Source organism: Siniperca chuatsi, linkage group LG20 (genome assembly GCF_020085105.1).
Source record: "Siniperca chuatsi isolate FFG_IHB_CAS linkage group LG20, ASM2008510v1, whole genome shotgun sequence".
NCBI lineage: Eukaryota > Metazoa > Chordata > Actinopteri > Centrarchiformes > Sinipercidae > Siniperca > Siniperca chuatsi.
Genome location: NC_058061.1, coordinates 19832091 through 19853951, shown reverse-complemented (window position 1 = coordinate 19853951; position 21861 = coordinate 19832091). Strand labels below are relative to the sequence as shown.

General features: G+C 40.6%; 1 protein-coding gene across 2 annotated transcripts in view; it reads right to left on the bottom strand.

Annotated features, from left to right (window-relative positions):
- cacna1g (calcium channel, voltage-dependent, T type, alpha 1G subunit) overlaps window positions 1-21861 on the bottom strand; it is a 258783-nt gene that overhangs the window by 29369 nt on the left and 207553 nt on the right. Inside the window, exons 25-30 of one of the 2 annotated variants that reach the window (XM_044179327.1) lie at window positions 21152-21277; window positions 20931-21020; window positions 20498-20690; window positions 18737-18787; window positions 1858-2009; window positions 18-127 (exon numbers count right to left, since the gene is read on the bottom strand). In XM_044179327.1, the coding sequence (XP_044035262.1) occupies window positions 18-127; window positions 1858-2009; window positions 18737-18787; window positions 20498-20690; window positions 20931-21020; window positions 21152-21277 (722 nt within the window). The remainder of the gene's footprint in view (window positions 1-17; window positions 128-1857; window positions 2010-18736; window positions 18788-20497; window positions 20691-20930; window positions 21021-21151; window positions 21278-21861) is intronic. The other variant, XM_044179328.1, reaches the window with a different exon arrangement.

Here is a 21861-nt window from a genome sequence, read left to right as displayed (position 1 = left end):
GTTTTCAAAATACTGACTTGTCCTTAAAGAAGCGTCGGAAGCCAAAGGCCACCAGCTTGAAGACAGACTCCAGAACAAAGATGAGGGTGAAGATGTAATTACAGATCTTCAATGCTTCTTCCAACTCCTGAGGATGTCAGGGAGAGAAATGTTAAAGATCAATAAACAGCACTGCATAAACTGTATCCATCTCAACAAGTCAGTAAACCTAGCATTACATTTCTGGTTATCTTAGCAAAGTGAGCTGTGGGTTTCATTATCACTCGTTTAATGAAATGCATGTACCCTATTGCTGTTTTTTTTTTTTTTACTTTTGAAAAGGAAACCAATCAACTTGACTCAGTTACACTAAATTGCTTGCTATAGTACATATTTTTGCTGTGTAAAAATACAATTTTCCTGCATTTAGAGTCTTTGCATGAAATACCAGAGGGTCCATATTGTAAACTCTGTCCTCTTCTCCAGAATTAGCTATTCCATTAACAGATCACTCACATCGCCCCCCCGCTCCTCCTGCCCCCATTCTCTATGAAAAGGACATTAGAATCAAAGTGTCCATTTTTGCCTGTGGGAGAATTCACAGAGCCCATCTGCATGTAAAAACTGACCTTTAGCAGCGAGACGGGGAGAGAAGTGGTGGTCCACAGGGATCTCACTAAATCCTCACTGGTGGCAATTCATCGACTCACAGCTAGTTCCAGTTTGTGATACCTCCCTTACTACCTTCCACTCTAACTCAATCCCAGTTACCATGCCTTACTACCTCCTCATCTGTCCTATAACCCCTCCTTGTCCTCTTTCTTCTGCTGGTTCCTCTCTCTTTTATGCTGCATCTCTTTGTCTCTTTCACTCTTGTGCAATCTTGCTAAATGCAGTCTCTGCCTCTATCTCCCTCAGCCATCTTTTGTTCTACCTCCACCCCAGGGTTCTGATCAAGCAGGTGGCCAACAATATGTTAAAGCTTTAGAAGTATTTCTAAAATGAATGGAAGACAAATCCCAGCTGGAACAGCTGCCTGTTGGCGATTAACATACGAGGTATAAATCCAAGTATCCATGCCAGACCTTGATATGGATACTTAGGATACATATAATTTGTATTACCTTGTGGGTGTACCAGCTGGGTGAAATTTGCGATACCCCTTTAAACCCTTTTAATGTCTTTCTCTCTTTTATTGACTGTGTAATAATCTCATATTTATTGTTTTGCCTTTCTTACCAGGCTTTTACAATTCTTTTCTTACTTTCTTTTCTTTTTCTGTTGACCCAATCCCTTTCTCACCCTTGTTTAAAGAGCTAGTAAGGGTGTTTCTGAAAGGTTATTTTTTATTATTATTGGCACAGCTTGTATACCTGACACCATCTGAAGTCATCTGAAGCCATAAACCTGGTGCTCCAGGGAGATTAAAACTAATATTCCAATGACATAAATTTGACATAAAGCCCATGTAGATATTTTTCAGAACAGAGCCTTAAATAGCCAATATTCTGTGCCAGTATTCAGTATTTTCTAACCTTATAATTTTCATGCCATTGAGTATTTTCTCCTGAATTTGATTTGTGGCAGGGTGAAAGTGCCTGAAACATTTACAACCAGGCTATAGGACAACTTAAACTGCACTGTAACGTAGGATGGACTCAATGATGTACTTTTCAGTCAGGGCAGGACTGACCCAGTAAGCAAACTAACTGCATTGTATCCATCATACCAAATGGAGTTGTCACTAAGTCCCATACGTGATTGCAATGAGTGACCAATAAGACAAACTCTCGGAATCATTTGCAATTGCTATTCAAGGTATGAACATTTGAAGCCAAGAGCCCATCATTACCCCACCTTCTTCCCCCCAGGTCTGACCTTGGGCTGCTGGTGGTGCTCCATGGACATGGTGATGACGTTGAGCCCTATGACGATGGTGATGAACAGGTCCAGGTAGTGGCTGGTGCATATCTTGTGGATGAGCAGGCGAGTGGGGGAGTAATCGGAGTAGTAGGGCTTACTCTGAGCTTCTGTTGGAAGTGGGAAGTAGTGGGGGGTGCAGGGAGCGGGGTTATGAGGAGGAGGAGGAGGGGGGAGGTGGCGTTCAAAAAGTGAGATAGGAGGTAATATACTGGGACACTGTACAGTAGACCTGCTGTGTTGAGGACTGGAGCCACCAAAGCTGCTTTAAAAAAAAAAGTGGTTAGTAAAACACAACACCAGCCTCCTGTACACTTACATGTGTTCAAGTCACTCAAGATGGTATGTAAAGAGAGATGTGAAGAGATTACAAAAGGGGAAGGCAGATCAGATAATTGACAGAGAGAAAGAGACTCCAGCCGAGCCCTCCTGTGGTCTGCAGTCATGACTAATCAAATCAAATCTCCTCTGATCAACAATTATTTAAGTGAACTCTTTCCTGAGTGAGTGTGATAGGAGATAAATATCACACTCACTCATTGCTCAAGCATTGCTCAATGTGTGTGTGTGTGAGAGAGAGAGACTCCATGGAGAAGGCTGCTGTCAGGATATTTCAGTCTGGAGATTTGGCCATCTCTCCCTCTGTCTCTCTGATCTGTCATGTGACTCAGCCTCCCCTTATTTCTTTCACTTCCCTCCTCTCAGGAAAAGAACATAATACGGGAGAAAAGTTTTCCATACTTTTTTCCTCACCTCTTTCCTCCATCCAGGGAGGATGGATGGATGGATGGGCTGGGAGTAAGGATGAGGAAGAGAGAGGAAGCTTGCCCTATCTATCACCTTGTCACTCCATCAGTGAAGGAGAGGCTCTAGGTCACACGGGAAAGGGAACGACGCACACGCTACACACACCCAAAAGGCAAAAGTCCTTTAGGTGTTGCAAGCTCTCCCTCTCTGCCCAATTATCCTAGGTGTGCTGCTGCAGCTGCCGCTGTGCTGGGCTGGAACGATTTCCATGAGTGTGTATGTGTGTGTGTGTGTGCAATTCATGGTGTGTGCCTAGTGGTTTCCCTGTCGTATTGGAGAAACTCCAATCGGGGAATAAGACAGGAGAGCTGAGTAGGCAGAGTCTATTAACAGAATACCCATCCATCCCTGATGTTATCTATCTATATATATATATATATATATATATATATATATATATATATATACATATATATATATATATATATATATATATATATATATATATATATATATATATATATATATATATATATATATATATATATATATATATATATACATATATATATATATATATATATATATATATATATATATATATATATATATATACATACATATATATATATATATATATACATATATATATATATATATATATATATATATATATATATATATATACATACATATATATATATATATATATACATATATATATATATATATATATATATATATATATATATATATATATATATATATATATATATATATATATATATATATATATATATATATATATATATATATATATATATATATATATACATATATATATATATATGTATATATATTTTGCATCTCTTGAGATGAACGCTACCAGGTGCACAGTTACTGTCAATAAAGAGCACAGAATATTCTCTAAGTATCCAGGAGTGTGTTCAATTTTGGCAACTATAGTGTAGTATTTCACCAACATGTTAGTAATGTATTTGTGGCACTCACAGTCAATCAACAATATCAGCTGCCCCGTAGACGTCTGGTCAATAATAATTATTTTCCTAAATAGAAAAAAAATACATTTTAAAAAGAAAAATGCCTGCACCCTATGAACAATGGATTCCCTCTCTCGGCTAATCAGCCACCAATATGTCGCTTTGACTTGAGCCGCAGTTGTTGTCCTCCCTAAACAGTTATTATTTAGCCGTAACAAATTATTGGGAAAGTCTGGCATCTCTGACTTGTATTCTTGTGCTTTCTTTTTTTCTTAAAGGAAGAATCATACATTTTCAAATAAAAAGCCAGTAATCAAATAATAGCTGAGTATCAAATAATAGCCAGCATAAACAAATAATGACCAGTACCACCAGTAAAGGCTGGGTAAAAAAACATAGAGGGAGGCTCACAATGTACATTTAGCACTAAATCCTGTCATACTCACCGATCCACTGCTCAGAGTTTCTCTTTTACATAGAAATAGTGTTATTTTGAATTCATTCAAGTTAGCTGTTCTTTCATTTGGTATTTAACTACTGTCAATGAAACTCAACACTTCCTAAAGATGATGCCCTATGAGCTGCTGTCAGGCTTTTAATGTTCACTCATTCTGAGGACTACTATACATCCTGTGAAAACAGCTGTATAATGTCTTACGTGGCTCTGGAGGGAACTTTCAAAAGTTTGGGAAAATAACCCTGATCAGGGATACCTCAGTTTTCCGGTTTGAGACTTAATATTTTTAACAAAAAGCTGGTGTTTCAAAGTGGGAGTGTGGAGTTTGAAAGATGTGGCTGTTTATCAGGCAGGGACGCTATATTTAAAAAATGCTAACTAGTTACATTATGGGAAATGTAGGATCCAGGGTTTGTGGGCTTGACCCTTGCTAGGGACTACCCTAGGGTCAGGATATCATTTCTGACCGTTTCTTTTTTTTTTAACCTGTTTCTCACTAACCCCCCAACTTTATGGGCAGGCAATACTAAATCGCAGGAGTACCCCTTTAAAAAAAGAAACATGACATGACAAGACATGACTTGCGACTAGTGTATGACATGACTTGTACTGATGGAATTAGTGGTGCGGAAATTTACATTATCCTGAATATATCAAGGTAAACATGGAAGAACTGTTGACTTAACAGCAATCGACAAATCAAAACTGGATATTAAGAATAAAGGCCCATCTCAGCACTGCATGGTGGAGAGTTGTTGAGGTTTGGCAGAGGTCTGCACTCTGCTGAGTGCCTTCAAGTTCATTATTCTATATTTGTGTTCAGGGTCATCTTTGCTGAGAGCTAATTTTGCGCCTGCTGGTAATTATTGATAATGACAACAGGGGAGATGAACCTGAATACTGGTGGTACCGGCTGAACCACAGGGCAGCCAGTGCTGGAGTTTGACTGCTCCTGGACTCCTATGGAGATGTGCGTGCCAGAAAGTGAAAATAATGTGGCTTCTGGTGTGCTTAGTCTGGCTTTTCAAATAAATGCACTAAAACAGGATGACATACTCAGTCACCTGCTTTGCTTTTCAGCACCTCAGGTCCTGGAATTGTCTGCAGCAAACTTTCCACCATCTTGTCAGATGCTTTTTATAAATGAGGCTATACTTTTGGACGAGTAGACAGTGATAAAGCAGGTTTAAAGCATCTTAGGTAGGTCTGGGCACATGTCTTTAAATCGGGGCAGTTAGGTATAGCCCTTGTGGGATGCAACAGCTTGGTTCATTCAGTGGGAGTTCCGATTTACGCGATCCTCCATCATCTTTGGATGAGCAAACATTATTTTTAGTCTGTTCTACTTACTGTTTGCAGGTGTGCGACGAGCTAAGGTAGACAGACACACTCACACATAACAGCAGTCCCTTTGTTTTACCTCCTCTATACTCCCTCATTCATCTAAATATGCTGCAAGAAATGCTGTTTCTTTACACAACCTTTTCTCTTCCTCGCATGTTAAATCTGCTGTCCCATTTACATTACCATATACTAAAATACATCTAAATACAGGGCCGAGAAAAAGAGATTAATGTAGTATGGGAGAGCTGAAGTGAGTACGCTAGATTGGTTCACTTTCTCCCTAAAAAAGTAATTAAGGAAGTAAGTAAGCCTGCTCTTAGTATTATGGAAGGGGCAAAGAGGGCAAGACCGAACAAGCGTTAGCGGGATAAGGGAGCAGAAATATAAGGAAAGAGAGAGACAGAAACCATTTGGCAAAAGCTCAACTAGTCTCTAGAGGAGAGGGAAGGGAACGAAGTGAGGGACGAAAAGGTGAAAGTTTAGGAAACCAAATTACACTGAGTGCCCCAACTCTCCTGCTCTTACTTCTACTGCTCCTTTCTCCTCCACAGAGGAGAGGAATGGAGTTTATGCTGCTCCTGCTTTTATTCATTCTGTCATCCAAATGAGGTATATATATATATATATATATATATATATATATATATATATATATATATATATATATATATAAAGTATGGTAGCAACAAAAAGATTTTCAGTGGAATGAAGAAATGATTTAGCTCCCACTTTTCCTCCTTCTCTTTTCTCTCCTCATTTCTCTCCCCTCCTTCACTGATGCGGCAGCCTCCTCTCTCAGCTCTGATTTTAAAGGATGAACGAGGATGGATGCAGTGGCACAGAGGGCTCACGACCTCCAAACCTCTCCGTACAGGTCACGATGCCTGCACTCTGCATTTCCATCCTCATATTTGACATCAATCCTGTGTACATTTGACAGACCTTCCAAGACAATCATGGGGACTTAGATCTCAATATGTTTGTTAAATTACTGCACTGCATACAGTTTGTAGAATCTATAATGAAGGTATTTTTTGACCCACAAAAACAAGCTAGGCTGTCCATGTTGGGTCTCGACAAAACAGATCTTTATAAGACTTTGCTTTTATGGCCTGTGGCCTGTGCTTTGTCGCGTTGATGCTCAGTCGTGGCTGCTAGAAACGAGCCGCTGCCATTATAACTAGTGTAACAATGTCCGCCGGCTCCATGACCAGAGCGTCTCACTCACTCCTCTGTTTTTGTTCTGGCTGCTATCTTTATGTGCCGGGTCTATTTCTTGCTGGAGAAGTTTGCATCTCTGAAGCGTGACATTCACTTGGTAATGCATATAAATGCCTATATTTATTGGCAGTTGACTTCAAAATCAACATTTAATGATGCATTTCATTTGTTTCTGAGTTTGTCTGAAGGAAGGGAGGGAGACAGTTTTCCTGCTACATCTCTTTCTCCTCATTCTCTTATGACTAGGCAAACAACAAAACTGCACATCACAGCCAACATCTGGGAAGGCGTGGGGAAGACACGGCCTGGTCTGCTGAGTCTCAGCCCATTAAACCTCCTTTCTGTCCTCTCCTGCTCTCTGAGATCACCTCACTTTGTTTTAATACAGCTGGATTCACAATATAGTTGTGTTTAGTCATGTAGTCATGTATGAAATAGTGATTTAACCACAGCTCATAAGTTCTAATACTTGTTAACCAGCAGTCATTCCCAAGCTGCAGCGCTGCAGTGCTGATAAAATTCTTATTTATATCATTATTATAAAATCCCTGACATTTAAAATTAGTGACCATTTAAAAAGCTTGTCTTCTTAATGCCACACAGCGCCCGAACCTCACTGAGCAGGCCTATTATTGTTCTGCAACAGCTCCATTTTGGGGTGAGAAGGCCAAAACTAGGAGAAAACGCGTTAATAAAATTTACTGTCGTAGGCTACTCTATATACACTATTCAAGTGTGGGGTGGTCCAATAACTAAACCGATTAAAGTACAGCCACAAAGCATCTGTTGCTAAGCTGCAAATGTGTATTGTACAACACAAAAAAGGTGGCAAAATAATTCTAAATTATTTTATAAACGTGGCTGCTGAGGAATAGACGTGCAACGTTTTCTGTGGACACGGAAGCAGCGACAGCCGTGACTGAGCCGCAGCGCAACCGGAATGCAAAGCAGCTGGATCCTGTGGACATTCGGTATTAGGTTTGCTGAATTACTTCACTGACTGTAAGGAGATCTAAAACCCCAGTTGAAAATCTGCGTGAGGTCCGACAGACAACAAGGAAAAACAGTGTTAGAAAAAACAAAAGACGTAAATAATTCCCTGTCCAAAAACAACCCCAAGAGCCTTATTCCTCCATTTGCTTTCCAGTGCACTCACCTTCCCCTTTGTGGACACCTACTCTCAACTCACCCTTGGGGGTGAGAATGAGAAGGGATGGGGATACGGCCTGGGAGTTGCTTTTGGACGCGGCCACGCTCAAAAACATAATCATTACATTTCCGAGGCGGTCTTTGTTGGGAAATACAGACACAGTAAGGGTCCTTGGTTGAGGGACCAATGAGTTAGAACAGCACACCACAGCACTATGGCTGTACTGTGACCGTGTGGGTGAGCACGGGTTGGGTTGGGTTGGATTGGATATGTAGAGAATGGGTCTGGAACACAGTAGACCTGCAGCTGTCCAGAATGTGGTGATCACGTGAGGGTGTCTACAGTAGGTTGTGAAGTGGAAAGGATGTTGTGCCAGCTACTCCGATGGAAAGGAGGCCGGATCATGAATCTCAAAACGACACGAGACACTGCTATGACTTTGATTCATTGGTGCAATGGTTTCTGCTTTGCTGGATCTCCTCTGAATGTCTATGAAGGCTCTATGGGTTTGGTAGTTCCATCAGAGAACTTACGGATGATTGGAATATTGGGGTAAGAAGTGTGGATTGGTATGGCTGAAGGGGATAGAGGCGATGTAGGGACTAAAAGAGACTTAAAGTTTGGATCCTGAATGATAAAAAGAATGGCTGTGAAAGGAAGAGGAGGGCACGGGCCGTAAAAGCAGCAACAGTGCACTTTAAAGGTAAAAGATCTGGATGGAAATGAGTAAAATGTCAGGGAGAAACATTTATACTTCCACATTTCTGAGGCAGTAGTTTGGTTGGATGCGGCTGCTGCTTTTATGCCCCTCTCCTTCATGGTGAATGGGCTCAGTAGTAAACCTTGAGACTCAGTGTCTGCCAGGAAAAATGTGTCAACCTTCAATGTCACGGACTGGATGTCCAATTTTGAAATCCAGCAAACACTGAGTCTAAAAAAAATAAACACTTGTCAACATAAACAGTTACTGTAAAACAATAAAAAAAAAGTACTTTTGGAATTCCCGAATGCTCTGCTGCCTTGCTTAAATATCAAACAGAGAGGAAGAGACACAGATACAGAGAGAAAACAGACAAAAACGATAAAAAAAGAGAAATGAATTAAACTGGGGAACAACAGAGAGGAGCAGCAGAGCAAATTGAGGAGTCCAGAAGAAAAGAGGCAAAGAAACAAGAAAACATGACATCATTCAAAATGACAGGGCATGATAACACACACTCACTCATCTGCACTCTTTAACACACAAACACATATTGTGCTGGTTCACATGGTAGACTGACACACCTCTTTCTGAGTCATACTTGAGCAGGATGGACCAATTGAAATGGTGGACTGAATGGTGAAGGCAAGCGATTGGACGGCGTGAGTGAAGGGCGGAGTAACAGGAATAACAGTGATGACAAGGTGCAGACTGATGGGAAGCTTTTTAACAGTATAATGACAGAGTTTTACCCTTTCTCCCTTTGTTGAATCCATGTTTATATCCAGAGCAACAATATTAACACAGTCCCTGCCAACTACACACAACAGGAAGGAAGAAGCCCTCGAAAGATCGATGATTGTAATGCATTTTTGGGTTAAAAGCTTTTTTTTTGTCCAGACTTTGTCCAGACTTGCTAAAATAAATCATGTTGTCTATTTCACTCTGTCAAATATAATCCTTCGAGTCTGGCACTAAACCTGAGAACAGATTTTAAGATTACTGAAACCTACAAAGACTAGACGCCCCACACATAATGACTATTTCCACCAACATGCACTGATTGTTTAGCCTTGACAGTCAGAAAGGATGCTGAATGACTGAGTAAATAGAGAGGAAAACACACTGGACATCATTTAGACTATGATGACAGTCACTTTGCTGAAATATTGTAAGAACACTCACAAGTTCTTGTATCAACACAGAAACGGACAACCATCAAAAACAATTTGTCTTCTAATATATGAAGAAAATTGTAAAAATGGTAAACCTTATACCTGCTAAACATCAGCATGTTAGCATTTTAGCATGCTGTCTTTAGCATCTAGCCTCACAGAGCCACTAGCATGGCTGTAGACTCTTAGTCTTGCTATACTATTATTTCTCCTGATACTTGACGTTGACGATCCTGATTCCAGCCGCAAAAATCTAACAAATCAAATCCAATCAGAATCCTTAAACACAACACATCTGCTAATTTCCAACAGCAACTGGCCCAGACTGGAACAGACGCGGTCCAACTTGGTCTGATCAGTTGTGATGCCCAAATTATAACTATAATAATGGAATGTGTGTCATGTCCATCCTGATTTAATCACATTGCACAGCTCATCTGCTACTTCAGCATTTGAACTGAATGCCTGTTCGTGGAAATACCACATATGCACACTTACACATAGGTTAAGACACAGCTTTTGGTTTTGGACCCCTGCATAGAGAACTCTCCTGCTTAGGAGACATAAAAGAAAATTCAAAGTCCACCTCATGTCTCCTTCATCACTACATTCAGTGCAGCAGGGCAGCACTACAGTGTGAGACTGGCTGCCACTCTGCTCCATGCTGTTCTCTTCTTGACATTCCTGTAGATGAAATATTCATAGAGAAAGTTTCCGACATGAAACATTCATAGCGAGTGTTGTTGGGGCAGTTTTTTCTCCCACAAATTACAGACAGCTTTTCAATCAAATTAAGTATTTACTGTATGTTCTTTCGCAGCAGTTATTATTATTAATGAACATTGCCTTCTGTGGAAATTAATGAGCTTTATTACTCATTCTGATACTTTTGATTACCCTTTTCAGGCACGTCAACAATCCATGAGTTTCTGCTGTCAGCTATTCAGTACATATCCATCATCAGTCATTCATGCCTCCAGATTTATGGATGAACTAATATTTTTAATGTTTCCAGGAAGGAAATGAGCTTTGCTAGCTAGTTTAATGGATGAAGTTAACATTAATACATCATGTGGTTGAGTTTGACTTGACTATTACAATTTAGTTTACTGATGTCAGTTGGTGGGTGGGAAGTAGGGTACGTAACACCAGGAAACCTTGACATACACCCACTGGCGTAACCCCCAGCAGTCGCAGTAACATTTTTTCCAGGTGCTGCTAACCCCCAAAAGTCATGAAAGATTCATCGCATTTAACTCTTCACTTAACACTGCTACCTACACCTTGTGGCATCAAACTTTTACACCCCCGAGCTGCATCTCTGAGACTTTTTGCCAAGGTATGTCACCGCCTCTCACTCTTTCTCTGTTCCCTTCTCCGATTTGTTTCCCTCCTCTCCCTCTCCTGCTCACTCTCTCTTATTCGCCCCCTCCCTAAAGGTCTGGTGTTATTAATTACATCGCTACAACAGAGGAATTGAAGAAAGAAAGAGGGGCAACGTGAAACCTCCGGTAGATTCATCTCTCTTAGCTCTGACCCAGATACAGCTAGGGATTGGCACCAGCTGGCTTGTGTGTCTCCGTGTGTGTGTGTGAGCTAATAGATGAAGAACAGCTATTCATGGAATGTCAAGCTGCTTTGCATATACCCACACTTATGTTCTTGGATGTCTGTATGTGTGTGTGTTTGGCGCTAGGGTAAACGATATGTGAGATGATCCTATTATCCTCGTCTTGCTGTTGACTGCTGGCCGTGTACTGACAACAGAGATTAACACCACAACATAGGAAATGACTTTGTTTACCCACCTCAAGGTGATGAGGATTTATGAACCTACATGCAGAATACAACAGTCACATCCACATCAGCTGCTGACTCCATTATCTGCACAGTTGTAAGCGCACTTTTTGCAAAAGGAAAAACCATTATATATGCATCAGAAATTTAAAGCCCTATTCTATTTCTTTACTGACTGACCTGAGATATAGAAACTTGCATTATGTGGCGGCTTAGCTTAAGATTTACATGTATTTGGGTGGACTTAAAAAGGTTCAAAAGGTTGGAAAACGTTCCAAACCTCAAAGTCAATTTGACCTGCATTTGGGATTATTAAAGTTTCAAAAAGTTGTTTTTTCTATGGTGAAGTCTATAATCCTAAATGTAAGATTGGACTATTCTAATTAGGTTTAATATGAGCAGATGTTTTCATGCTGTTATTCAAACAGTTTGTAAATTAGTCGATTCATCACAAGTTTTATTACTTGTTAATATGTGTGATTTGCATTAAGAAATAAAATGCACTTGGAAAGAAAATGCATCCAGTAAACGAGTGTTTCAGAGATAAATATGATTCCTTACTGCAAGCTCTTTGTAAATTTATTACATAATATGCTTGTTAGAATTGGAATTGAAAATAGCTTATTTTTGGAAAGCAGGCAACAGATCAAGCTATTAGCCAAATTGCACTGTGCTCTACCAAGTCACCTGCATGGAGTATCCAGAATAATGTAAACACCTCATGGAACAGGACTTCCTCGTAAACCATTTGCAAATCCATTTAAAAAAAATATTTTAAATTGTGCAATTGATGTTTGCTAGCTTGTAGTCTTCTTCTTCCCTGCCTTTATGGATGCATTGCTACGTTTCGTGGCGCGTTACTGCCACCAACTGTTGATTAGAAGAAGAGCGTGAAACAAGTGGCAGGAATGTGCATCACATCGCACGATACCAACAGGGAGCCACTCTTAAAAACATTGCTCCATAGTGCTACTAGTGGTCAAAAACTTCACAGGGTACCTTTTAGCTGTTTGATTGGTATGTTAACAAATCGCTTTTGGTCCAGATGCTCTGCAGTTTCACCACTTTCATGAAGGTAAGTGGTGGCAGTAGGTAAGATATCACTTCCTTCCTTCGTCACACTACTCATAAAGTATAGGGTGAGTTTTTAACTCTGAGCTAAAGGTACACTGCGACCGCTAGTAGTGTTATGGAGCGATGTTTGACTGGGTTCCTGTTTTGTTAGTATTTGGTGAACGGGGACGTACTCACACATTTGCCGATGCGACGCACAGTCCTGCTGAGAGTTTCACACTCTTCCACTGATCGACAGTGTGGTAACGTGCCATGAAATGTGCCAACAAAGGCGAGAGAGAAAAAGACTGCTGGTAAGCAAACATGGATGCAAACAGTGAAGGTTTCAAATTACTCCAAAAATGGCTCTGCAAATGTTTTATGAGGTAGAAAAGGTAGGTCTCAAGGATACACACAATGTGTTTTGGTGAGAAATAGTGAATGTAAATAAAACTTTTGTTTGCTTATAAAAAACCTCCACGGGGCACCTTTAAGGTTGTGCTTCGATTGCAGTCACTGGCTGTGTGCAGTTAAATTGGTAACATACAGAAGCCATGAGTGGAAAAACAGCAGGCTAAGAGCTGCTGTTGGACTCTGAATGGAAGGCTGATTTACAGAAAGCTGTAGGAATCACTGCAGGTCTAGAATGTACTGCACTATTTTGCCTGGCACCACTGGCAATCAGCACTTAAATGTGTGCGTTTCCAAAGCAACATGAGACCACCAACAGAGGGGGAAAGAGGTTATGACATCTGTGGCCAAAAATAACAAAATTATTCAATTCGAGGATAACAGTCAATCATGGCAGCTTATATCAAACTGCAAAAAGCAACAGAAACTTACAGTGTGACACACATAGTAAATATGAAGATGACTACATAAACTCACCTTTGTGTGTGCTTGCAGTGTTTGAGGTGTATACATTATTTTTCCATGCACATATATTCCTTGATATGATGACTGTTTGGGGTGAGATGTGATGAGAGAGTGTTATGATGGAGTGAACTCATGCGGGGGCTGACCCAGACAGAGCTGCCTGGGCTACAGTGTTGATCTGTTCAGCCCGTTTGGGAAGTCGAGGGCCATCTGTTAACATGGCAAAGCCACAATTCTCTGACTGACTTATAGGAGGAGTGCTAGCATGGCACACAGACATGCAAGTAGACAATTAGAAATTCAAACTCATATCCTAAGCACACAAAGCAACATATAATATAACATAACTTAGCCTTGCTTGTTCTTTCTGTTAGTTTACCTTCGTTAGCCTCTCTTCCTTTTCCTCCTCTCCTTCTTTATAAGCTCTCTCTGCCCCGGTGTTAAACTGACCAACAAAAGACATTTCTGTATTTATATTTAGTTACCATTATAATATGTCCCATGGTTCTAATTCGGCAATGCAGTGAAGAGTAAGCCTAAACAACCTTTACACAACTAAACAGCGTTTACCTGGTGCTAAAGGCTGACGCCAACAGTAATACGAGTTATTAGAAAAAAATCAACTATGAAATTTTATAGTGATGTTAATGTAAAGTAGGTTTACTGTAAAGTTACTAAACTCTACCAGATCTGCCTGAGTAGGAATATATTATACAGGGCTTGAAATTAAAACGCAAATGAGCCTGGGACTTTAATGACACAGAATAGAAGCCATAATAACTACAGTCTGTTAGCTATTCCATACAACAAAAATCAGCAAGACAAGGTATTTACAGAAAGCGTCAGGATAATATTTTCATGACCTCTTAATAGAGCCATCTATGGTCTTTTATCAACATAATGAGGCGTATACGGCAAGTTGAAAAATGTTGATACTGAATGTATCTGTAAAATGTTCAGTGATAAAATATTGCATTTGTTTTCCTACCTCTTGCATTAGAATATCTGCTCCCAGCAACTAAAGTATGATTAAACTTTTTTGTTGAGGCAATGTTGAGGCAACTTAAGGCACTTGGTTAAGGCTCGCGAAAGATTGTGGTCTGGTTTAATATCGAAAAAATCAACATTTAGTTTAGCCAAAATCACGATCTTTCCCTAACCTAAACCACAGTGATTTTGTTGCTTATAAACTAACTACACATGGAACGCAAGTCTTGCGCTTGGTACCCTGATCACCGGCCTACAACTTCCGTATGGTACAAAAATGTGGCACTTTGTTCCCTGGAAAAAAACATTCTAACCGAATATAATTCTGGTGGCAATAACATTTACTACAAAACGTAACTGGCAAAACAAATAAGTAGTATATAAACATAATTTCTAGGAAGCTGTTTGCCAGTAAGGATCAAATGTCGCAAGTAATGTTACTTGCTCGTGAAGCTCCCCAAAGACTTTGAGGTATGGCATGAAAGGCATGTAATGCTGAAAAAACAGAATTGATAGGCAACATATTTACAGAATTTTAAGTTAGCTAATTGGGTAAATAAAAATGCCAAATATTTGTCAAAGTTCTAGGTTGTCCAATGTAATGATGTGAATTTTTTCTCTATGTTATATCATTACAAACAGACAGTTTTTTTTTTACTATTTTCAGACAAAATGGAAGATGACACTTGGGAACTTGCGATGGGCATTTATCCTTATCTTTTAAACTAAACAATTTAAAAAAATTACGCATAGAGTAACATATAATGAAAATAATCATCTGTTGCAGCCCTAAAGGCATGGCACATCATGGTAATTCATAGGTTACTTCACTTACGCTGATATCTTGTCCCACAAATCTATATGTTTCAGATATTGACTGTAAAAATAAAGGTTGTGTTATATAGAGTTTTTGAGTGATACACTTCTGAGAAACTGCTACTACCTATACCGCTACTGCTGCGAACAGCAGCCTATAGACTAGTGCAGGAACACTGAGAGCATCATTACTCTGATACAAGTTGCTGTCTGTCAAAATATCCAGCATGCCATCTCTCTGATAGCTCACTGAAACTATATTTACAATTTGCAGCATACATCATGTGCAATGTACTGTAGCTTCTCCTGATGTGTCTGTCACAAGCAGCTGACTCTGACTGCAGAATGCATGACTCAACACAACAAGTCAACTCAAACAAAGAGACACTTCACATTGACCCTGAGGGGAACTAGTGCCGTCCTGGATGTGTGTGTGTGTGACTGTGTGTGTGTGACTGTGCGTGTGTCTGTGTAGTTCATTGTGTGTCAGAGTGCATGCATGTCTACCTCTGTGTATGGTTGAGATTTTTTTTACGTGTCTACATGATTACCACCATTTCCTTCAACCTCTTACACGTGCCTTTTCAAGTCACAAATCTTCATAAGTAAATTCAGGATGCAAGTGTTTCAGGTCCCTGAAGGAGACATTTAAAATGAGACTGCACTTGAACGTTTTTTCTTTCAAAACTGTGTTAATAGTTATATTTAGGGGGTGAGTTATGCTAGAAAAGAAGTGGTTCGAATGACATGTCGTACGACAATATCACATACGGCCGTGATATCGTTTAAATATGGGGATAACGGTGCACATTTTTGGACAGTCTCACCTAGAGCTAAACTAAGATGGTGAACATTGGAAACATTTTACCTGCAGCATGTTAGCATTGTCGTTGTGAGCATGTTAGCATGCTCTCGTCAGCATAGTCCGTGATTATATGGGTTTCTAATCTATGCATGTCTATAGTTACATAGAGTTGCATAGTTACAATTTGATCCAACTTTTCATTGTGTGCGTGTGTCTGTTTGTGTTTGTGTAATTCTGCCACCTTTCCCCTCCACCGCTATGTATCTCCTCTCCTCCTCCCTCCATCGTCAGTCAAAATCTTAATGCGCCTCCTCCATCATCTCCTCTCCTCTCTTTGTTTCTCTCAGCCTTCTAGCCTCCAGAAAAGGGGGCTCCAGTGCCTTGCAAGCTAAAGATAAGAGTCCACACACAAACACACTGTGCGTGACTCGCATACACGCCCACACGCAAAAACACCATATTCTCTGAGTGTTGACCACCCTAACACAAATACGTAAGTAACACACTGTGTGGACGCTGCATTTCATGTGTGTGTGTTTTGTGTTCTTGGCACTTCTGTAATTACCTTTGGGTAAAAATATCAAAATACTGCAAGCACTTGTGAAATGCCGCATAGGATCAACAAAGGGGTGCAGGGGTCCTGCTCGCCCCTCAGACAGTCATCCAGACTGAGAGGAGAGGGGATGTGGGGATGAGAGCAGCTCCTGCATATTTTAAAACCTGTTCTGCAACCATCTGCTCCCTGACACACTCACATATGCACACACACACACACACAAAAACACAAGAATACAATCTTGCGCAGCCAAGTCTACCCTTCAGGAATGTGCCCCTGTTTTACAGACATTGTACCTTTCATAATGCAGAGTTGGGGAAGGGGTCGTCACTATCTAATACACCTCTCAGTAGCTCCCACCTATCATAAAAATACCTTAACCAGATTGCCATGGAAACAAGTTGCCACAGCAAACCACTCAGACTGGTCAGCCAGCCCTGAGATGACCTTTATGCCCAACAAGAGCCAACTGCTGTTAACAAACCTGCTGTGGTCCTGTTTAATAACAACTTGTACTTCTGTGACCTTTGTACAAAGTGTGTTGTAGTAAATCAGCCATTAGGTCGAGATAAATGTATGCAGTTTGGCAAGAGCTTTAATTCTATTTAGATCATGATTTAATAATGGTATCCTACTGATGCACATCAGATAAACTAGAAGATTGTTTTCCACCAAAGAAACTATTTAAGCCATCATAGTAAGTGAAACAAGCTATTTGGAGCCTAAGATGTGGAGATTGCAGCAAGAAGACGTTTGTTGCAGTTTAATTTACTGTCATTACATTTACATATGTTGGCACTGGTTGTCTTAAATTAAGCTTTTAAGTCAGACTCGGACTCGATGGGGAAATAAAAGAATGTTCTTGATTGAATTTCTGTTGTCCAATGCCCTTTAATGGAGACCAATGACCTTTAATAGATGATGATTAGAGAACATTAGCAACAGAGAGACTCTCTTCATCCAAGATGGCATCCCTTGAACAACCTGTTCAAGCTCTCTAATCTCTCTGGCTCTGATCTACTGTAACAGCAGTGAGCTGGAACTATAAAAAACAATTAAAGAGAAACACACCAAATTAGTCAAGTTTAAAGGATAATTCTGAGTTTAAGTCTGAGTTATCAGAACTTGGGCCTTATTATTACAGCTTTGGCCATCATTCCTATTGGTAATAATAACCTTGTTCAAAGTATCATTGTGCCTAAGTAGAGTCCCACAGAGCTGCTAGCGTGGCTGTAGACTCTTTGTCTACACTAGCGGCATGGCTCTAAGGATGGCAATGTCAGTCTGTCAGTCAGTCCACCACTTCGGTTCAGACTGAAAAAAGCTACAGCTTAAACTACTGAATGGATTTCCAATACATTTTGTACAGACATTCATGATTCCAAGCGGATGAATTCCAGTGACTTTTGCTCTTTTCATCTAGAGCCACCAGTAGGTCAAAATTTTCACTTTGTCCAGCACTATAGTTTATGACCAAATACCTGCAAAACTAAGCTGTACATTGTGTTTACTGCTAATTAGACAATGTTAGCATGCTAACATGCTAAACTATGGTCTGTACTAAAGTATGATCAAAGCTTTCGTCTTGTTACAACCTGTCTGATAGTCTTACTGCTAATGTCTCTTGCCCTGTCACACTTTGTTGTAGCAATGTCACCGTGTTCAGCAATTACTTTGGTGAGCACAATATTATCACAACCAACAGAAAAGATGGTCATCACAATGAAAATAAGGCCTGAGATGTAAACAACTGGAATTATTCTTTAAATGTCTACTGAAAGCATTGTAATGGGACTACAGTGCCCCTTCCCTGTCTCGCTATGTGTCCAGCTCAGATTCCCTGCCAATCTAACTAGACCAGAGTCTTCTTCTTTTGTGGTGGTGGTGCAGCGGTGCAGTGCTGTGGACGGTGGATGGATCGCGGACGGTGTGGAAGAGCTGTGAAAGACAAAGCCACGACAGAGAAAACAGGTAACAGCATGTCCAGCGGACTGAGGGCTGATGGGAGAGAGGCAGGGGGGCGGGGACGAGGAATGGCGCCCTACCTCCCATGATCATTGAACTTAGAACTCTAGCCACCATGGTGGGTGGTCGTGGTCGGTAGTGGTGGGGGGTTTAAAGGGACACACAGAACATGCTGGAAACTCTGTACCTTTCAATGTGCCTTCAGAGAGGGCCCAACTCACCCCCGGAACCAATAAATCTAGAGGAATGAGACCGTGTTAGTCAGGGAGAAGCAGAAGAAAGCAAGGAAGGAAGGATGGCTGAGAGTTAGAAACAGGAGAGAGTCAAAGAGAGAGAAAGAGGGAAAGAGAGATGGAGTAAGGCCAGAAGGAAGCGATGAAAGATTAAGCTGGTTTGTGTTCCTACGTTTTGTCTTTCCAGTGATTCTGAGTCCAGTTTTTTGGATTAACACTTTTTTGTTTTGTAACAATCAGGAAGCCGTTGACTCTCAAACCAAAGTTCTCAAACCAAAGCAGACATTTACAACCACCTTACAAACTGTATTCTATTGAGTTACATCAGTAAGTTGTCTCTTTCGATAAGCAACCTTGCCTTTTGTGTTGGTATTTTGCTAATAAACCAACATCCTGCCCTTTTTTCACCATAAACAGTACTATATATAAAAAAGGTTTCCTGGCCAGAAATTCCAAGCCAGACAAAAATAAAACAAACTTTTCAAACCAAAAATTAGAAAAAGAAAAAGCAAATACTGGGAAACTCAGAATTCTGAAAGATTTTGTGTGCTTTCAAGAAAAAGGGAAGGGCCTCTTGAGATATAACATGTACATGTGTTAGACTGAGTGTGCAAGGGTCTGGGAGAGTTTTTCTCGATTGGTTGGATACCCTTGGCAGACCCCTCCTGAAAAAGGAAGATCAATTTCCATCTGTATTTCTCAAGAGACGGAAACATTCCTATCGTCAAATAAAATGATGTCCTATAGACGGAAGACAAAGGGATTTTTTTCAGCTTTAATAAACCAATAGTGTCCACTGCTCCTTGTAGAAAGTTTGAAAGAAAGTGCCTTTGGATTATGTGGGTAATATCCTGTAAGAATAGGCACTAAATTCACAAATAGTCTAATGCTAGCAGATGCTAGGTCTTGTGTTTTTGCGTGTAGGAGGCAGTGGAAAGAATAAAACACAAACCAAGCAGTTTGTCACCAACTCCTATACAGCCGGAGGGGAGGGGGAACAGGCAGGGAATTAGCACTAACTCCTACAAATCTCACCCAAAGTGATCTAAGCTCTACAGGAGAAACTAAGGGGAAACTCTTCATTTTCTTCCAGATTTCAGTCTATCCCTACCCCTGCGGCTGTACTAAACCACATGCAGAAGAGAGGAAGGGAGGGGGGTTGTCTCGTTTTCGTTTAGGGCGATTAAATTATCAACAACTCCCCCTCCCTCTAGCTCTGTATACCCACCACCATGCAAGCCCCATCTGTCAGCACTTACTGGGCATGCTCCAAGGGGCCATCCCAAGCATGGTGTCTACGGTAGACCAGGCAAGGTAAGGGAGGAGGGAAAGGTAGGGGGGCTAACACCGGCCATCAGCTGTCCTAGCTCTGCAAACCGGCCTATTATGGAAGCTTTTCTTAACATCCGACTTGATCAATTTGATGCTGGAGTTGAAGAAGAGCCTCCACAGTCTGTAGCAGAGTCTGCAGAGCCAGAATAGGCGACCACCGAACTGCAACAAAATCTAGCCGGAGGGCCTACGGAAAGGAAAAGAGGATGGTCGAGGGTAAAGGGAGTAGCAACTGTAGTTGGTACTAGCTCACTAATTGCGTTCTTCCAGATTCGGCCAAACCAAATCAAAAAGCAAAAAGAAAAAAAAAGGCTCAGGCTCAAATCAAGCAGGACTCAGAAAGATGTGGAAAGACTACCGACCAGCCAGCTCCTTCTCCTTACTCCGTCTCTTTTTCTCCATGCGTTTCAGTCTCTTCTCCTCCCTGCGCTTGGCCTCCTCGGCCTCCTGGTGGCGCCGGCACTTGTGGAAGTTCTCCACCACCACGCCCACGAACATGTTGAGCACAAAGAAGGCCACGATCAGCAGAAAGGAGATGAAGTACAGCAGCATCCATGGGTTGTAGTTCATTACCGGCTGAAACGTAGACGGGATACAGAGGATTTTATAGACATTCACAGTAGAAGCCCTCTTTTACAATGTACATAATGAATTCTAACTTATGAATGACTGCTAACAGATAGTATCAGTACATATTTTTGAGTGGATGGTCCCAAATGATTTTCTTCAGCTATAGCCAAATGATATGTATTTTACACGTGTGTTTCTGTGTACAGACGTGTGTGTAGGTGTGTGAGAGAGTTTGAATATATTTACCTGTTGGTCAACTCCTACAGCGTCTAGTCCGTCATACATAATATCCACCCAGCCGTCTTTTGACGCCAGAACAAACAGAGACATCAAAGCCTGAGACAGAGAAAGGGTAGAAGGGGTGAGACAGAAATACATACTACACTATAAGTCTTGCAAAAACTTCACCTTGAAGCAGTTCAACAGAACATTTGTTTATGTATTTACTGGCATTTCTGAGGGCTCACCTGTCCCAGGTTGTCAAAGTTGTACTTGTGTCTGACCCATTTGTGGCTGGCCTGCAAACAGTCTGACTTGTTAGTAATGTTCTTTACATCTTCTCCTTGACAAACGAAGAACTTCCCCTTGAAGAGCTGAGGCGAAAAACACAGAAACACCCTTTATTTTACAGTGGACCTCAACAGAAAACTGATTCATAAAACTAAATTATGCTATTTGTGGTAAGTTTGGTTTCAGAAATTAGGGGGAGGGGTCAAAAAGGCGTAAATTCAGATAGAAGTAGGGATTTCTTGGAATGAGTAACTATGTGAAGTTACATTTTCCTTCATGTGTGTATACATTACAATTAAGTGGTCATCATTCTTTTCCTAATCACCCCTCCATAGGAGCAGTAGTCTAACATTAGAATTAGAAATGCTGTTAAATAACAGGTTCATATTTTTTTCAAGTCTATCTTAAAACAATACTCATATTCCCATATGTATGTTAAAAGAGGTCTTGGTCACTGAAATCATTCAGTATTCTTTCCTTGTTTTCCCCAGACTGTGTTTACTAGCTGCAGGGATAGTTACACAAGGGATTTTTTTACTAAACACACTTTCCTGCTCCCGAATCTTACCCTATCCCATACTCATGTAGCTACCCATCTATCGTCACTGAAACTCTTGCTAAAGTTAACTGAAATTATTTCATGTTAGTTGTCTCAAATCCTATTTCA